This window comes from Panthera leo, chromosome C1 (genome assembly GCF_018350215.1).
Source record: "Panthera leo isolate Ple1 chromosome C1, P.leo_Ple1_pat1.1, whole genome shotgun sequence".
NCBI lineage: Eukaryota > Metazoa > Chordata > Mammalia > Carnivora > Felidae > Panthera > Panthera leo.
The window spans coordinates 19,104,713-19,123,990 of NC_056686.1; the positions used below are offsets into that span (position 1 = coordinate 19,104,713).

At 54.8% G+C, this 19,278-nt stretch overlaps 1 protein-coding gene across 4 annotated transcripts in view; it reads left to right on the top strand.

Annotated features, from left to right (window-relative positions):
* The window catches only part of MAN1C1 (mannosidase alpha class 1C member 1), a 141,014-nt gene that overhangs the window by 119,813 nt on the left and 1,923 nt on the right, over positions 1 to 19,278 (top strand). For 3 of the 4 annotated variants that reach the window (XM_042953301.1, XM_042953305.1, XM_042953304.1), the window contains exons 6-10: positions 958 to 1,084; positions 4,073 to 4,166; positions 9,627 to 9,742; positions 15,238 to 15,457; positions 17,975 to 18,147. In XM_042953301.1, coding sequence (XP_042809235.1) covers positions 958 to 1,084; positions 4,073 to 4,166; positions 9,627 to 9,742; positions 15,238 to 15,457; positions 17,975 to 18,147 — 730 coding nt within the window. The remainder of the gene's footprint in view (positions 1 to 957; positions 1,085 to 4,072; positions 4,167 to 9,626; positions 9,743 to 15,237; positions 15,458 to 17,974; positions 18,148 to 19,278) is intronic. The other variant, XM_042953303.1, reaches the window with a different exon arrangement.

The window sequence follows — 19,278 nt, forward strand, 5'->3', positions numbered from 1 at the left end:
ACGATGGTTAGGACAAGCTCTGTCGTCAGGCCAGCCTTGGGCCCCGGGTGCTCCACCTAACTGTGATCGAGAATGGGTGACATCACCATCCCAGGCCTTGTTGTCCTCATCTGTGAAAGGGGCAGATGGGAGGGTTACCTGAGACTCTGCACGGTTCCTCCTTAGCAGCACCCAGGTCCTGGAAACGGTTAGTCGACAGCCTTCTCCAGTGAGGTCACAGGGCCAGGCTAGGATCTCTCTTAAGATGTTTGTGAGACATGCCTGATCAACAGCCGAGGAAACCTTTGCTCCGAGAGCCCCTGTTTCTTTTGTTCCTAACCTCGGGATCCAGCAGCTCGAGGCCTGTGGGCACGCCAGAGACACCTGCCTGATGGGCATGGGTTCCACAGAATTCCAGGCAGGAGCCATTGTGTGCCCTTGGGCAGCACTGACAGTGTGGGGAGAGAGGGGGAAAGGGCCAGGAGGGGCTCCTGCTTTTCATCTGCCCCCATTGTGACCCAGCCACAGCCATGTACTCTCCACAGGCAGCCCCACTGACTGTGAAGCGGTTGGCTTGCCTTCAGAGGACAGAACGTGTTCTGTGGGGTCTTTGTGATCGATCTCACCTGTAAATTGGGCATGACTTGGGGGCCAGGTCTTGGCCACCGAGACAGCTCTGCTGCCGTCTTTGGGCCCAGAGGCCTCACAGGGGCTGCTTGACGATGGAAACAAAGAGTCGTGCAGGCAGACGGGTCTGGCTTCAAATCACCTGCAGCAAGTCAGTTCGCTGGCCTCAGTGTCCTCATCCACAAAATGGGGCCAATGGCAATACTGACCCCCGGGGAGGAGCATCCGAGAGCAGATGGCCTGACGCTAGTGGGTGATCGATGGATCCCCCACTAAGCAATCCCTGTCACTCCCAGCATGGGAGCCAGCCTCACAGACAGTGGGGTGACAGGTGCTTCTGTCTTTTCACAGCAGCTCCAACAGGAGCTGGGGCTGGGCCATGGCAGGGAGCAGCAGCATCCTGGCGGAGTTCGGGTCCTTGCACTTGGAGTTCTTACACCTCACCGAGCTCTCTGGCAACCAGGTGTTCGCAGAAAAGGCAAGTCTTCTCCCAGCTCCTCCCTGTTCTCCATACCGGGAGCGCCACAGGAAAGTGGGTCAGCGATGAGCAGGGTGGCCGGTGGGGACCTGGAAGGCGTCCAGCCACCGCCGAGACGGCCCGTGGCTGCTCGTGGAAGCCGTGCGTGTGCCCAAAGCCAGGTGGCACGGAAGGTGAGCACAGGGAGTAATCAGGGCCCTGCCAGGGCAGGGAAGAGGTGAGGCTGCCGGAAGGTTTTCACTGGTGCCGTCGGACCCAGAGAAAGTTCGGCAACGGAAATCCAGGCACCAGCTTGCCTTGGCAGGAATTGGCCACCGGCTGCGAAAGTCCCCCTTCCAGAGACAGTTAACTTTTTCGTGTGAGATCTGCCTGCCTTTCCCTTCCAGATGCCCGCCTAGCTCGTGCTGTCAGCAGGCTGGCAAAGCGGTCTCACTCCGCAGCTGAGGCACACGTCTGTTCTCCCTCGCTGGTGCCAGGCTGGCTGAGGCCACGGGGGTGCTGAGAGCTATAGCATCCAGGCTGTCATCCAGTCTGACAGCTGTCCGCTCCTGCCCCTCCGCGAAGCCCTCCGGAAGACGCAGTTCCTCCACGTTACAGCCCGTGGCAGTCCCACCACCTGCAGGTGTCTCGCCGGGTCTGACCCCAAACCGGAGGAGGGCAAGTGTATACATACCACCCTCAGGTGGCGGTCGGGCCCCAAGGCAATTGTCCCTTCCTGAGTCCCGCCCAGGGAGATGAGGCCCCGCCTCCAAGGAGAACCCTTTGGAGGCCCCCACCCCCAAAGCCTTCCCTGCTCTGAATATCAGCCTCTTGGAGTTCTAGGAGCACGGGGAGAGCAAAGATTCACGCCCCCACCCGGTGGCTCCCAGTCTCGAGTCCACCATCCAGCCTCAGAGCATCACCCTGCACTCCTGTGAGGAAACACATCTCTGGGATTCCCCCCAGGCCCGGGAATCTGCATTTTCCATAAGCACCCATGTGTCTTTTGATGCCAGGTGTAGGAGAAGCCCTTATTCAGTGTGGGAATCCCTCTGAGCATTCTCGGGGAGCTCAAGAGCTTTTCAGCCCCTTGATCACTTCCTCTGTGTTGGGGCTCACTACCCGCCCCCCTTAAATGGCCTGTCATGTCAGACCTGCACTTCAGAAGCTTTTCCCTTGTATTGGGAGGACTCTGCCACCCTGGGACCCCACCTTGAAAGTTCATGGAGTAAGTTGAATCCCACTTCCTGATCAGTCTTATTTTCCTATCCTTTTTTCCCTACCTCCAAGCCCTGCCTCCCCCAGCCTCCGTGTTTCCTTTGCCATGGAGCCAAATTCCTCCGGGAAGGTTGTGACTGGCTTACAATGGAGAGGGACAGGGAGCTCACTCTAGTCCCTGGCTAGTCTGGACACACTAGCTACCACTGCCTGAGCACCTACTATGTGCTGGGTGCCTTATAGTATCCCTAATCACCCCTCCAAACCCTGAGGTGAGTCCCCTTGTTGTCCCCTTTTTATAGAGGAGGAAACTGAGACTCAGAGGTTAAGTCACTTGTCCTGGGTCATCCAGCTGGTAAGTGAGAAAGCCAGGATTCAAGCCCAGGACTTCCTGACTCTGAAGCCCACGTTCTTTTAAGACCAGATTAGTATAGCAGGCTTCAGGCTTTCCCCCCTCAAGTCCATCTGCTTGTCTCTCTGTCTCTCTCTACATTTACATTCTCTGGCTATTTTCATCCCCCAATCATGCCTCCCACAGAGGCGATTATTGGCAGTCAACAAATTGGCCCAAATTCTAGAAGCACCCGCACCCTCCAGGGGAGCTAATTTAGCCTGCTTCACTGCTCACCACCAGGACAGTCGAGAATAACTCAGGTACAAGCACATCCCTGTCCCCCATAATGGACTCCGCTAACATAAATGGATATGAAATCTCATGTGGTAGAGCAAAGTGCTGTCCCCTGGAAAGAAAGGTCTGACAGCTAAAAGGCTGCTGCTCTCCCCGCTCCTCGTCTTGTAGATAAATCTGTGAGCATGATATAGTACCGTCCCTGAGGGCCTTTCTGTTCTGCTGGATTCTGTGCTGGAAGGATTTCCTGTGCTGCCAGAGAGCAGACCCCAAGGGATGGATGAAGCCTTCCTGCTTCTCGCCCTTTGTAGCCCCGAAGGTGGCAAATCGCGCCTCTTCTCACTCCAGCTGGGGCAGCTTCTGCTACACGCGCTGCACGGTCCCTGCCCTGATCCGTGTTGGACACAGGGGCGACTCTGTGTGGTCAGCCAAGACGTGACTCGTGTCCCGGCTCTGCCACTTGATGAGCTGAGTGGCCACGGGCAAGTCGCCGAAACTCTGAGGCCCAGGTTTGTCATCTGTTAAACAGAGATAATACCACAAAGGTTATTCTCAGGGTTGGAGGTAATGTGTTTATAATGGGCCTGGCTCAGAAGGACTGAGAAATGTTACCAGCTGTTGCAGTGTTGTTGTGAAAACCCTGAGATGCCTCTTAGGGCAGGGGGGTGTTGAGGGGCCCAGGCCCTTCCTCTGGAATGGTTCCTGTGGTGTCAGAGAAAATAACATATTCCTAGGCTGAACCATATGAAAGAGCCAGTGTCTGACCATTTCTGACCCACGAAAAAAGGCAGTTTTACCTACTAGCAGTTACACATGAGCTGCTATCACTTATAGGAACCACCCCCCCCTTCAGAAAAGGCCCATCCCCCGGAGTGGTGCACAGTGAGGAAGGGGTGAAGTGAGGGGGGCGTGGGGGCCTAGCAGGGCCCCAGGCAGTGTGGTCCGTGCAGAGGTAGCGGCCAGGCCCCACAGTGGCCGTCTCCTGCCGTGCCCCGTCTTGCCACCTCCGGGCCGCGGCCTGCTGTTGATTACGAAGCTTTCCCTCCTCCTCCTCGGAGTGGTTTCCTCTGTGGATCCAAACAAGCTGTCTCCGTCCTCATCGGCTGAAAGTCACTGTCTCCTTCCAGAAAGTGAAGGGGCGTCTGGCGTTTGTATCTTGGCAGGTCAGGAACATCCGGAAGGTCCTCAGGAAGATTGACAAGCCCTTTGGCCTCTACCCCAACTTCCTCAGCCCAGTGAGCGGAAACTGGATGCAACGTGAGTACAGAGAGGCCACTACCCGCCACCCGCCGCCCCCCCCCCCCCCCGACGCACACGCCGCCTTCAACTGATTGCCGCCAGCATCCGGTGCAAGGCACCTGGGCCGAGTGATGAGGGACACATTCATCAGAGCCGAATGCCAGCGAGGCTTTTGCTCTGTGCTCCCAGACACGACCTGTCCTGCCAGGCACTGTGGGGAGGCTTCACTGTTGTCATTGCTCTTGTGAGGGGTGTGATGGCCGCCATGTAGTGAGGCCTGCCCTGTGCGTCCCCCACAAGCTCGCTGTCTCCAGCCTTCCGTCTCTCAGGATGCTGCTGAAGCCTCCCCCGTCATCCCCCAAACTTGTGGGAGTGTTCCACGTAGACCCATCTACTCCAGAAGTGGCCCCAAGAAAGACCATACATCCTCTCCCAGCCCCTTTGATCTGGTGCCCCACCTCCAACTCTAATCTTTTTTTTTTTTTTTTTTTAATTCTTAAGTGGACTAACTATACAGCAGTACAAAGATCATGAATTCACCTCTGTATCTTACACCTACAAGAATTGGTCCTGGGATTTCCTGCTGTTCTCTACTCAGAGGCTTATTCCTCAACCAGACACGTGTGGGTCGCCCACGGAGCCTCATTTTCAACCCCCAGCTCCACCCACTGAAACTGAATGGGGTTGTGGGGGGGGAGGGGATGTGCGGGCTGGAGAGTGTTGAAAAGTCTCCCAGGACCCTGGGATTGTTCCCTTGTCAAGAGGCCTTGATTCAAGATGTCAAGAGGTCATAGCACGAATTGGTGGCGGCAGGTTCCTTGGGCCCTGCTTCTAGGGGCTTCCCAGAGCACCCCGACCCTCACCTCCACCATTTCTGCTCAAAGACCCGTTTCCCTTTCCCTGCCTCCAGCTCCAGTTGTTATGACATCAGCAAGGGCTCAGGGGCAAAGTAGATATGAGTCTAATTACTGCACGGCTGTGGGGAATTCACTTTATCTCTCTGAGCCTTGGTTTCCTCTCCTACACATGGGAGGAGACCTAGAGTTATGTTCTTTGTGCACCATGGAGGGGTGTGGGAGTAACGGTCAGAAGGGGCAGGAAACAGATTTCAGTTCATCTTCCAAAGATGATATGTGCTGTTCTAAAAGATGATGAATACCCATCAGTAAAAGTATACAGTCAGGGCCCGGAGGGCTGGCCAGCCGGCGGGGACACCACGGAAAAGCTGCAGAGGCATCGTTCTTCCACCCCTGAGTCTCTGTGATTACAGGTCCAGAAGGCCCAGAAAATTTGACCCAGGAATTTTCCCTGATGATGACCTCACTCCCAAGTGGCCTCCTGCAAAAACCACTTACAGAAATGCAAAGTATTTTTAACCAAAACACACCGCCAAATCCAAAAGTGCAGGGAGAAAATGAAGGTTTGAATTACAGATTATGGCCACGGGAAGAGACAGTTCAATAACTGTTACTGCTTTTAATTGCAAGGCCCGACTGGGTAAAGAGATAAACTGCCCCCCTGCTGGCCTTAGCCGCTCCAGCAAAAGCCATAAAGAGAGGGAGAGGGGCGTGGCTTCCCAGTCCCAACAGCTACCTTGGCAAATTACAGGGAGCCCCCCACCCACCCCGCTGAGAAACATAACTTTCTTTTCAGGCTGCGCCAGGGGTCACAAGACTGAGCAAAGTCGGTCACATACGGAAAATGGTTTCATATTAATAAAATATGAATCAGGGGCGCCTGGGTGGCTCAGTCGGTTAAGCGTCCGACTTTGGCTCAGGTCATGATCTTGCAGTTCATGAGTTCGAGCCCCGCGTCAGGCTCTGTGCCGACAGCTCAGAGCCTGGAGCCTGCTTCAGATTCTGTCTCCCTCTCTCTCTGCCCCTCCCCTGCTCATGCTCCGTCTCTCAAAAATAAATAAACATGAAAAAAATTAATAGAATAAAGTATGAATCTGAGGCCTGCTAGAGAACAGAGGGAAGGCTATCAAGCCCTGCTCACCCGGGGGCCTGCCTTCCTCCTCCCATGGGCTTGGCACCTGGACTCATCTCAGGTTTTCTGTGGTTTTTGCTGAGACTTTTTGGTAATTGTGTATTTTCCCAACAGATGGGAACATTCCCAACTTGCATAAGCTAAGTGTGTTCGCATTCTTTTCCTTCCTTGAATCCTCTGGATCCAAAGCGTGTTTGCAACCACAGCAATTGCAGCTTGGAGAGAAGGAGTTAGGTCTGCGTCCGGGTCCCAGGCCCCCGCTGCTCCCGCTGGAAACTGAGCTGCAGGGTAACGGGAGGCCAAGACCCTCCTGCCACTGGGACTTCACAGCCAAGACAAGTTCACCAGCCTCCTGCTGGTACCAAGCACAGATGAGACCGAGCCTCACAGAGCCACTCAGAGCTCAGAGAGCTGCCCGCCCTTCAGCTTGGCCCCCGGAGTGGCTTGTCTGGTCCACTGCCTGAATCCCACACCTTCCTCGATGAGAAGGTGTGGCAAATCTAGATTCTCCCCAGTGGGTGCGTAGTGTGAGCTGCCCACTGGCCCCAGTTTGGCAGCCTCCCCCAGGTTCACGGTACTTTCCTGAGAGCCAGTGTAGGGTGGCGGCCTCCCGCTGCCAAGTGTGATGACACGATCAGGAAGCAGCAAAGCCCATCTCTGTTCAGGCTCATGCACACCAACTCATGCTCCTGTTCTGTATTTTATTGATCAAAAGATTGAGGCCCAGCGGGGAAGATGGCTTGCCCTGAGCTAATGGCAGATCTTCGCCTTCTGATTCCCACCCCTGGGCTCTCTGTGTGCCAAATGACAATTGTTCACGTTGGTAGAGGCCCCTGAGAAGCTCTGCGCGTATCCCCAAGAGGGTGTCCTGTCCCAAACTCCCATGGCACTCCTGGCGGCCTGGCTCCCGTCTCCTGCACGTACCTGCCAGAAGACGCCCTCGACCGCCTCATACACACACTGCAATTGCATGATGAAGTCCAAACTCTTTGGCTTGGCGTTCGAAGCCCTTCCCAACACAGCTCAAACCTACCTTATTTTCTTTCGTTCAGGACTTCCTGGACATCCACTGGGTGCCATACAGGCGCTGGGCGTAAAATGAGAATCATATGGGGTTCCTCCCCATAAAGAGCCCACAGCCTGGTGGGGGAGGTGGACCCATAAGCAGATACTTACACCACAGCTTTGGGGGCAGCCAGCGGCAAGGACACCCCCAGTAAGAGTAGGACCTGCTACCACTGAGTGCTTGCCACGTGAGGGCCGGATTTGCATGTGGGTTATCTCACTTCTCATGGTCACCCTGCAGGGAAGGACTGTGAGCAGGTTTATGAGGACACAGAAAAGCCTTTCTGAGGAGGGGATGCCCAAGCTGGGGTGTAGCAGGGAGGAAGTGTTAGCCGGGCAAGGGGTAGGGGGGAAGGGTGTTCCTGGCAGAGGGGTCACCACAGGTGAGAGGGAGCGTGGGGAGGCAAGGGGCTAGGAGTGTCTGGGGCGGTGGAGAAAACGGTGACAGGAAGCAGGCCCAGGTGAGCCTGGCGGTGACAGTGCCCTCGGCTGTGTGCCCGTGTGCCTCTTCTGTAGGCTGTGAGCTGTGGGAGGGCCCTGAGTGGAGGCTGACCCGATTTAACTTCCGGCCTTCCTCAGCCCCCTGCTCTGCACGGACCTGCTCCAGCCATGGACACGCCATGGACATGCCGGGCCTGGCATGCCCCACGCCTCCCTTTGTGCTGCGTCCCGAGCTGCGTCCTCCATGTAGCAGTGGGGGATGGGGGGTGTGCTGCTGAGTCCCCCTTCACAGAGCAAGGTTCAGCCCACACTCACCCCTCCCGAGGCTCCCCAAGGCACAGGATTTCTCTGATCCGGTCCAGTTTTTGCTGAGCCCCTGCTGGGCCATGATTTGTTTATGGGGCCAGAAGGAGCCAGAAGGGCTGGTTCGCTGTGGGTTTGCCTCTCAGCCCACTTGCCTGGTCCCCACCTGTCTTTACCCTCTGACTTTTGGTCCCTCTCTCTCCACGCTGTCCTTTCTGACTCCAGGCACCTTTATTTTCATCCTCTGGTTGACTGTCAGGCTGCAGAAAGTGAGGGCTCTGCCACCTTGGTGGCCTTGGAGTCACTATGTAGGCCCACTCACAGTTTTCCCATCTGGGAAAGGGGTTGACAGCGCTTACCTACAGGCTTCTTGGGAGGTTGTTACAGACAATACAGTAAAGTTCCTGGCCCCCAGTAGACCCTGGAGAAATGGTACCTTTTGACAGATTTTCTGTTTCCTTTTCTCTCCCCGCCCCCCACTTCCCCTCCCTTCTGGCTTCCTATCCCTGCTTTGTCCAGAGGAGCTGGAAATAACTTCCCCATCGCCCCTTTCCTGCCTGAATCTGTCCCCCCTATTTTCCTTCCTCCCTTTTTCTGCTTAAATGAATCTTAACAGGGAACTGAAGTTTCCTCTTTGTTTCTCTATTAAATGCCTTTCTGTTTCCCTGTTGTTAATTTTTAAAGCATGGGAGCGAAGTGATTTCCGTGTCTTGCTGCTCGGGTTAAGCACTCACGGTTGACCCGTCTTTCTCCCGGGACAGCCCTGAGCGGAGTCACCTCCTCATTCAGCCACAGCCTCACGGTCCTGCTCTGTGGCCAACTCCAGGCTGATGCCACCCAGGGCAAAGAGGGGCTCTTCAAAACCCAATTCTTCCCTCCCCCTGCTCCTTGGAAACTCCATTTATCCTAACCTGCTCCATTTAAGCTTGGTTTTTCCAAGTGGTTCTGTACTGTGACTAAATTAAGGCTCCCGTTCCTCCTTTCCATGGCCTTTTATGAACCTGCCCAGCATTAATTACCATGTTTGTCACCGGGTAATAAAAATCTCTGAACTCCCTGCCACCAGATTATCTTTTTAAAGAAATGCAACTCATTTACAGTTAATAACCAGAGGCCCTGCCATCCTCGGTCTGCTAAAGCGACATGATTTATATACCCGGGTGAGCCTGTGCACTTGCATGCCGCATGATCGTGTTCAAGGTGGCCCCGGTTCCTCGAGTCACAGTCTGTGCCTTCCTTTCTGCCCCTGTTCTCTCAGGGCTCAGAGGCTGCTGATCAAACACTTGCTCCCCATCGGCACCCAGCACTGGGGGGGACCACAGAGGCCAGCGCGTGAGACTCGCCACCCAATGAGTCCCTCGGTGAGACCTGCCTGGTGGCCTCAGCAGTTAAAAATAATGCTCCCTCGGGCGCCTGGGTGGCTCAGTCGGTTGAGCGTCCGGTCCTGACCTGAGCGTCCGGCTCAGGTCATAATCTCACGGTCCGTGGGTTCGAGCCCCGCGCGGGGCTCTGTGCCGACAGCTCAGAGCCTGGAGCCTGCTTCAGTTCTGTGTCTCCCTCTCTCTCTGCCCCTCCCCTGCTCATGCTGTCTCTCTCTCTCTCTCTCAAAAATAATAAACATCAAAAAAAATTTTTTTTAATACTTTAAAAATAATGTTCCTGTCCTCTTTCCCCTCACAGACCACGTCTCGGTTGGAGGACTCGGGGACAGTTTTTATGAATATTTGATCAAATCCTGGTTGATGTCGGCCAAGACAGATGTGGAGGCTAAAGATATGTACTATGAAGCCTTAGAGGTAAGACAAGTGCCAGATTCTTCACCGGTGGTCGGTCCTTCACCACCGGGTCTGGCACAGGCCCCTAAGTGCAGGGGGCCCGCTCACCGCCACCACCCCCACCGTGGCGTGCTAGCCAGAAGAACAAGACAGTCTCCTCCCCAGCCAGTTGCTTTGCACACCCAGTTTGTGACTCTTCTCGAACACCTTGAAATTAGGGCCATGTTAGCATCCTCGTGTTACAGATGCAAAACCCAGGCTCCAGGAGGGAAAGTCATTTGTCCAAGGCCTCACAGGAAGTGGCAGTCAGTCTGCTTCAGAAACCGTGGTGTGTGGGCTTCAGTCAATGTGTCAGAGCCCACAGCATAGTCAGATGGTGGCCTGGGAGCCCCCAAAAGAGGCTGCCAAAACAAGAGCCTCAGCTCTCTTCCTGGTGGAGCAGAGATGATGTAATTAGCGTGTCCAAATGGGGAGGGGGCCTCCCTCAGTGGAGCATCCAGTTCTGCTCCTTCTCTCTATGTGGATGGAAATCAAGGCCCAGAGAGGGGAAGGCACTGCTCAAAGGCACATGGCACAGCGCTGGCCGAGCCGGAGCTAAAGCCAGATCTTCTCAGCCAGCCCCAGTGTTTCCCCCATGGCCCCTCACCACCGCTGGTCTGGCTGTAGGGTGTGAACTGAACGAGAGATGGTAGGCTGGGGTGGTGACTGCCAGGAGGGGGACACCTCAGGATGGAAGAGGGAGTTGGTTAGCCTGCGCTATTGGAAAGGAGGTTATAGACTCCCGTTGGCCCATCAATAGGTGTTTCTGAGCCCAAGTAAGGAAAAGGCCCTGGGTAGACTCCAGGCCTCGGTTTCCTCATACAGTGAGTTGAGCAAGTCGGATTTACTCTGCTGCCGTGTTGGTCTGAGGTCTTATGTCTCCTCGACTAGATTTCTTGCTCTTCTGCCCTTCTAAGTCGGCTCTCCACACAGCAGCCAGGAGAACTGGCTCCTTCACATTTGGAATAAACTAGACTCCTCACCTTTGCCCACCTGATTTAGACCTACCAGTCACCTTGAACTCCTTCCCCTTTGCTGTCAGGTGTGGTCCCCAGCCTCCTGCAGACACACCAGACTCAATCTCACCTTGGGGCTTCTGTATTTGCTGTTGTCTCTATGTGGAATATCATTCAAGTGGCTGTGGCCCATTTATTGGTCAACTCAAATACCACTCAAATTGGCCTTTTGCCACCTCTCTCTGTCACAAACCCCAGACTTACTCTCTTCTTTGCTTTCATGGGCACTGAAAATTATCATGTGCCCATATTTGTTTACTCATTCATTGTCTTCCCCAAATAGAATGTGAGCTATCAAGGAGCCAAGATCTTGTCTAGTCATTCACTGTGTCTGCCTCACTCCTAAAACAGTGCCTGGTACATAGCAAGCACACAAAAACTGTTTTGTGAACAAATGAACATATGATTGCTGAAGGGATGGATGGATGGATGGATGGTTGGATGGATGGATGGACGGACAGACAAGTGAATGGGTGGGTCAGTGGGTGGGTGGAAGGATGGGTGGACGGATGGAGGGAGGGATGGGTGGATGTGTGGGTGGAAGGATGGATAGGTGGGTGAATGGGTAGATAGGCAGGTGGAAGGATGGATGGGTGAGTGGATATAGTGGATGAATGGGTATGAACAGTTGGACAGATGGATGAGTGATCTCTAACTACCCTCTGATTGCATGAGTCTGACCAGAAACAGTAGTGCGTAAAGGAAGTGCATTGAAACAGGCCTCCACAGCCATGGACCTTTTAATTTTTTTTTTTTTTTAACGTTTATTTATTTTTGAGACAGAGAGAGACAGAGCATGAATAGGGGAGGGTCAGAGAGAGGGAGACACAGAATTGAAACAGGCTCCGGGCTCTGAGCTGTCAGCACAGGGGCCCGATGCGGGGCTCGAACTCACGGACCGTGAGATCGTGACCTGAGCCGAAGTCGGCGCTCAACCGACTGAGCCACCCAGGCGCCTCAGCCATGGACCTTTTAAACTGTGGGCTCGGTGATGAGTTTTCCCCGCCCAGCTCCCCAGCACCAAGACCTTGGTCATGAAGCAGCTACTGGGACTGCAGTCCCATCTCAGTCTGAGTCTCAGCCCCAGATTCAGCTCCAGCTGAGCTTAGACCACAGCCCGTGTCTCCTGTCTGAGGATCTGTGTTCAGCCTGCACAGGAGATGCTGCCTGGAAAGGCCTTTCTACATTTCTGTCATTCCTTGCAGGGTAAACATGAAGTTAGTGAACAGCCTGGTTCCCTGCCCTCAGGGCACACTGTAGTTGAGGCTTCAAGGGAAGAAATGGTCATGAATTATTTAAGCAAACGGGAGCTTTATGGAAAGCACTTGATTGAACAGGAGAGAACTTGGCTTTGCTCCCTGAATTTGATATCCCTAGTGAAGAGCCTGGAGTATCTCTGACCCTGGGTAAAGACTGGGCCTCTGGCAAGTTTGGGGCTTTGAAGAATATTCTGGTAGTTCTCAACCTTGTCCACACGTTAAAAATCACCAGGGGAGCTATAAAATCCCATTGCTCAGGCTGCACCCTGGCAAGGTACATCAGAACCTCTGGGCTGAGGCCCAGGAAACAGCCTTGAAAGCTGCCTGGGGCAGGGGGCGGGGCGGGGCGGGGCGGGGTAGGTTTCCAGTGTATAAGTTAGAACAATGTCCGGCACAGGCGGGTGTGGACGATTCAGACTCGCAGACTGGGCACACCCCTGGAGGGTCCCAGGAGGAGAGGAGGAGCGAAAAGAAGGACAGGGAGAGTATCTGTCACTGCGGCCTCCTCCAGGCAGGTGCATTGACTGCCTTGTCTTATTTAACCCCATTTTACAGACGAGAAACTGAGGCTCAGAGAGGCCCGAGGTCACACAGCAGCCAGTGTCAAAGCCAGGGTGCAAACTCTGACTCCAGATAGAGTGCTCCTGCCAACCACAAAGGAGCCTGGCTTGCCTGAAGTCCCTCTCGGGAATGTACAGATGGGGTCCCTTCCAGGAGGGCCAAAGGAAGCAGAGGCTTTGCATAACCTCACAGCCATCCCAGGAATTCTTCCCAGTTTACAAATGAGAAGGAGTCTTCAGAAAAGTGAAATAAATTTGCCCAGAATCACCCAATTCTCAAATTGCAGAGCTGGGATTCCAACCCAGGCCTCTGTATCCCGCTCGGCTCTGCTCTGTCTCCTGCTATGATTGAAGCCTAACCAGTCAGTTGGCAGCCTGTGTTGTCTCGTGTTTGGCTTAGGGTTTTAGAAAGCCTTGATTTTTAATCTCTGCACCTATCTGCTTGTCTCAGTAGTGTCCTCACAGAGAGACTGGTCTGTCATTTCGTCTTTACCGCAATTACTTAGCCTGGCATTAACCCAGAATGGAAATAACCCACGGGAGTCAGTCTGGAAGGGGCAGTTTTTGCACTGCGGTTGAGGCTTCATGGGATCGCCCCCAGATGTCTGTGTTTTCCCCCAAGTGTCGACAGTGGGTAACTGAACCAGATTTCTACAGCCTGGGTTAGCCTGCCACCCCTCCACACCCGCGTGGACCCAGCTCTACCCAGGAGCCAGGGCCCAGCCCAGAGCAGACCCAACCCAGTAGTGAGCGGCTCCCCAGGCGCCCCCCTCAGTGCTCCTCCCCACGTGGCACAGGTGCCCTGGGCACGTCACGTCATCAGAGCCTCCCCATCTGCTATTCAGTGAGGGTCCTGCAGCCAGCCCCCCAGCCGGGACCTTGCAGGAGCAGGAAAAGAAACAAACCGATCCAAGAGCCAAGGTGTTGGAGTGCCTTCTGTATGTCAGCCCCTGGCCGGAGGTTGGTGGTGGCGGCTTCTGCTCTCACTCAGCCCTCAGAGTCCCGGGAGAGAGACAGACGTGCCACAGACACACACACACACACAGATACGGATGCACAAAGTGGGGACGGCACCACGTAGAAAGGCGACAGGGGAAGAGCAGACCGGGGCAGCCGGGGTTTGGGCCAGGGCGCCGTCTCCAGGGAAGTGCATCGTGGAGGATGCCCAGAGACAAGCCGGAGTGGCGCAGTTGGGGTGGAGCATGTTTCTTGTAAAATGCCGACCACAAATCCTAATTCGTGCGTGTATTTGATTTTGTGGGGAAGTCTCTGACTAGCAGGTGAGCCCCGCCCCCAGGCAGGGCCCAGGCTGCGTGTCTTCAGGGGCTATATACCCTGCCCGAACCACTGCTGGCCCCAAGGAGGCGCTCACGGAATACACTCGAATACTGGATGGGAGGAGAGGGTGGGAATGAAAAGAGGCTGGGGGGGGGCGGGTGGGCAGGCTGGAGAGGAGCTGGAACAGCCCACGGGCACTGAGGACTCTCACTGCGCCAGGAAGTATGCTGAGGGCTGCACACACATGTCACCCGGTCCTCACAACCCTATAAGGTGGTTTATGGTCATCTCCCCATTTCATACACTCGGAGATCGAGGCAGTAGGAGAGCACATAGAACCTGCCCTGTGTCACACAGCTTGGAACTGACGGAGGTCAGTCCCAGCGTGGCTGGGACCTGGGACAAGCCACTCAACCCCTTTGTCTGTAGAGGGCACTGCAGCCATGTGCCTGGCTCGTTGTGGGCATTAAATGAGAAGGTGCGTGATAAGGGCTTGTAGAGAGAAGTTCTTAACTTTCTGTGGGTCCTTTTTAAGACTCAGATAAAATATCTAGACCCTCTTCCCATGAAAATGCACATACACAAAAGTGTCATACACAATTTGACGGGCCTTCTGGACCCCCTGGAGCCCACCTACAGGCCAACTGGGCTTTAGGTTAAGACTCCCTAAGAGAGAATACAGTGGAGGATGGATAAGAATTTTTTTTTTTAATATTTTTTTATTTATTTTTGAAGGAGAGAGAGACCGAGCGTGAGCAGGGGAGGAGCAGAGAGAGAGGGAGACATAGAATTTGAAGCAGGCTCCAGGCTCTGAGCCATCAGCCCAGAGCCGGACGCGGGGCTCGAACTCACGAACTGGGAGATCATGACCTGAGCCGAAGTTGGACGCCTAGCCGACTGAGCCACCCAGGCGCCCCAAGAATTTTTAAAGATTTTTTAAAAGATCTTTGTGCACAGAAGATTTAAAAGTCTACATAAGAGGGGCACCTGGCTGGCTCAGTCGGTAGAACATGCAACTCTTGATCTCGGGGTCATGAGTTCAAGCCCCACGTTGGATGCAGAGATCACCTAAAAGTAATTTTTTTTTTTAAGTCTAAATGAGAGACTCACCCTAGGGAGCTGCCTCGTGTGCAAGCCCCCCGCAGGCACCAGGCTTCAGCCAGGCGAGTGGCAGAAGGTGCCACTGGCCCCATCAGAGACCACCACCAGCCAAGGTCAAGGGCCTCCTTTGCCTGGGATGGAGGGCCCAGCAGAGCTGCGTTCACTGCTGTCTGCAAAATGTTCATTTTCCGTCCTCTCCCCCTCCCTTCTCTGTCCCGCCCCCCATGCCCCTTCCCCCTGCCCAACTCCCACCTTGCTCCCAGGCAATAGAGACCCACCTGCTGAATGTCTCTCCTGGGGGGCTGACCTACATTGCCGAGTGGCGAGGGGGGATTCTGGACCACAAGATGGGGCACCTGGCCTGTTTCTCCGGGGGCATGATCGCCCTCGGCGCTGAGGATGCCAAGGAAGAAAAGAGGGCCCGCTACCGAGAGCTCGCAGCCCAGATCACCAAGACGTGCCACGAATCGTACGCCCGCTCAGGTAACCGTGCGAGGGGAAGGGCAGCAGGAGAGACTGAGGCTAGACACGAGGAAGAACTAGACAAGCCAGCGGAGCGACAGTGAGTGAAGGGAACACAGTTTCCCCTTGGAAGTTACATAGAATTTGTACGAGGGGCGTGCTGTCTGTGCACTGAGATTGTACCCGAACTTCAAAGGAAAATAGGGGTGATGTATTGAGCACCTGGCCAAGGATTGTTCCACATCATGGCCAAACCTCACAACACAGATATGCTGAGGCCCAGAGAAGACTTGGCCCAGGGGCACAGAGCGGAAAGTCCTCCAGGCTCCCTGAGCCTAGAGAATTCCTTCTCCCTGAACCCTTACCCCTGAATGTACCTCTCTTTTTCCTCCCCACCACCCCTCCATTTAGGGGATCTTACCGCCCCTGGCACCACCCTGTTTATCACCCTCTTTGTTCCCAGATCACCGGAAAGCTTGAGAGCTCCTTGACCATCCCCCCCTAACACTCCACGCAGAATTGTCAAATGCTAGAATCAGAAGTCACTTTAGAGAACATGAACCCAACTCCCTGTTTTACACATGGGGAAACTGAGTCAGCCCAAAGTGGGGAAGTGACTTCACCAAAGTCACCCTGCGTGTGAGTAGCTAAGCCGGGGCTAGAACCCAGGTCTTCTGATGCCCAGCTCCTTCTTATGTGCTGCCTCTCTAGTGCCCCTCAGAAAAATCCCTCCTCCAGGGCCCTGAGAGGTACCCACTGCTCTGAACTTAATCCCAGGCTTGGTTGGAGGAGAGGACCTAAGATTTGCCATGAGTATTCGTGGCTCAAGTGCTGCTTTGCCACTCACCAGCTGGGTGGCCTCTATTTTCCTACCTGCTCAATGGAAACAATAACACAGGTCTCCCAGGGTGAGATAGAGGGTCCCATAGAGCGCATTGCCAGCCGCCTTCAGCCACAGCACGGAGGAGTTTATTAGCCTGACATGTGTCCTTGACCCCTCCAGTTGAGTCCAGATCTCCGGGAGCTGTTTTCATGAAGCCAGTGATTTGCAGTGGGTCCTTACAACAGGTCTGCAATTTCATTCAGAGAGCCAGGACCATAAACAAACGGGAAATCTCAGGAATAATAAAAAGCTCGCTGTTTGTCTGGGACAATCAGCCCAGACCATAAAAGACACGCACTTAATAGAGCATGCTGTTCCAGCCAGCCCGCTTGTCCACGGACGACCACGGCGGTCGCTCCTGTCCTCACCCCATTAACCGCTTGGCAGAATGACTGTTTGCTGATGGTCAAGAGCAGCTGTAGCATTTGAGCAATCGAAGGGGCCAGGGTCTGGGGGGTCCCGTTTCCGTGAAGCCTTCCATGGGAGTAGGATGTCCTGCAAAGCTCCAGTCGTCTCTTGAGGAAAAACAACCCAGGGCCTCTCAGGGTCCTGACCCAATGGGAAGAAGGAAGGGGACACCTGAGGACCAGAGCGGGGCACTCCGCTGACCCAGATGTGATGTACAGGTGTTAAAGGAAGGAGGCCTAGAGTCTCAGACCCAGGAGGAAAAGAGAGAGAGCACAGTCCAGGGAAAGGGCATCAGACAGATCGAGGGTCACATCCCAGCTCAGTCACAGCTCGCTGTGTTACCTTGGACAAATTACTTAGCCTCTCTGACCCTCAGTTTCCATGTGCCTGGGAGAGGGACAATAACATCTACCTTAGCAAAGAAAACCATGTTTTAAGGATTGAAATAATGTATGGAAAGCACCCAGCACAGCCCTTGAAATCATAGGTGGTGACTGTAGTTGTGGTTATAATTATGGTCCTCCAGAAAACAGGGACAGCACCAAATTGTCCAAAAACAAACAAGCCAAACAATGATAACAAAATGAAACTCAGAACTCATCAGGCCCTCTTTATCTAGCTGCCTCTGCCTGAGTATGTGCCTCTGGGCAGTACCCCCCCCCCCCCCCCCCCCCCCCCCCCCACCTCGACATTATCCCAGCCTGTCGGCTCTGGAAGCTTCTGGGAGGTGTGAAATAGAGGTGCCCTAAGAAAGGGGTGTGTGGAGAAGCATCACTGCATATCAGCATGTTAAAGGATCTGATAAGTCCTGCAGACGGGAGACTCTTTCACTTTATCTGACCCACTGTTCCTTAAATGTATTTAAACCTGAAATCCTTTCTTGGCTGAGCTCCGGTTCACATCTTGCAGAGCTAACATCTCAAAACACACAGCTGGGGAACATCGCCCAAACCTTTGTCCCCCCCGACTGCTGGATAGTTCATTTGGACTCTCAGATTCTAAAACTGCAAAATGTTCGAGGCCTCAAGGGTCTTGCTGTGGCCAACCTAGGCCAAGAGGGAAGCTGTGCGTTTGCCAGGCTCTGCTCTGGCTGGCGGTATAGGCAGGGCCCAGCCGGTATCAGTCCATCGCCAGCCCTCCCCCTGCCACTGCTTCCAGGCCACTGAGCTCTCTCCTGGGGCAGCCAGGTCCTGAAAAGTAGGAGGTGGGAGGTCTGACCTAGACCCTCTGGTTGGTCATCCCCACAGATACCAAACTGGGGCCCGAGGCCTTCTGGTTTAACTCCGGCAGAGAGGCAGTGGCCACACAGCTGAGCGAGAGCTACTATATCCTGCGGCCTGAGGTGGTGGAGAGTTACATGTACCTGTGGCGACAGACCCACGACCCCATCTACAGGGAGTGGGGCTGGGAAGTGGTGACGGTGAGTGGGCTGGTTGGGGGGAGGGGGGACTGGGTGACAGGTGCCCTGAGAATTCAACCAGGGTCCAAAACACCCTAGCACAGGCTTTGAGAAGAGGGTCAGACCAGGCTGACATCCGGCCGAGGTTCTGAATGCAAAGGGTCAAGGTGAGGTTGCACAGCTAAGTGTCCCCAGCTGGGCAGAAGCAGGCCGAGAAACGAGCGCCCACAGCCTTTGGGGCCTGGACTCTAGGACCAGCAAACTTAAGAGGGCCAAAGGCAGGGCAGCAGCCAGAGGGGCCCAGAGCGCATGGGGTCACTGCTCTCTGACCTTGAAGCCTGAGCAGATGGCTTTAGATTTCTCCTGTCAAGCAGGAATCGGCTACCAAGCCAGCAGATCACCTCCCTGCTCTGCCCAGAGCCAGCCCAGCCCTGGGCAGCCCCTACCTTTCTCTGGGCTCTGCTCCCCACCGCCCATGTCTCCTCCACCCGCCCTCTTGTCCCCAACTACCTGGCAGGAAACCTCATGCCCTTCTCTGGGGTAGAGCCAAAGGCAGGTATGGGGAGTCCAGAAGGATGTCTCTTGATGGATGCTAAGCCTTCTCTGTGCCCCCCTCTTCCCAACTTCTCCTAGGGCCACGGCTCTGAGGCACAAGCTATCCTAGGGAGAGCCACACGCAGAGCTTAGACTTGGGCAGGGCACAAGGGCACACTCAGGTTCACTGACATGGTTCATTGGTCAGAAACCCCCTGTTTCCCTGAAGGCCCTGGTTCTTCACCAGTAAAAGTCAAGTGTTTTGTGCTCCTGAGCCCAGCCCACAGACCCCTCTGTGGGTAAAAATTGCATTTATTAAAAAAAAAAAAAAAAAAGCCGTCAGCCCATGGCCCACCCACCGGTAGAACAGGGACCACATCTGCACAGGGAGTTCCCTGGGGTGTGCCGAGTCCCGTCCCCACATCCCGGCCCTCCACTGCCTTCCTCTGTGGGTGAGTCTGTTGGACCAGCCTATCCCCCGGAGGGCCAAGAGAACATCCCCCGAGTTCAGACCCAGAGCAAAGCTCGAGCAAGCAGTCTGTTGGGACAAAGTGCTCAGCGGTGGGCCCAGGGTGTGTGTCCCCACCAGCCTGGCAGCAGGTCAGCTGAGCCCTGAAC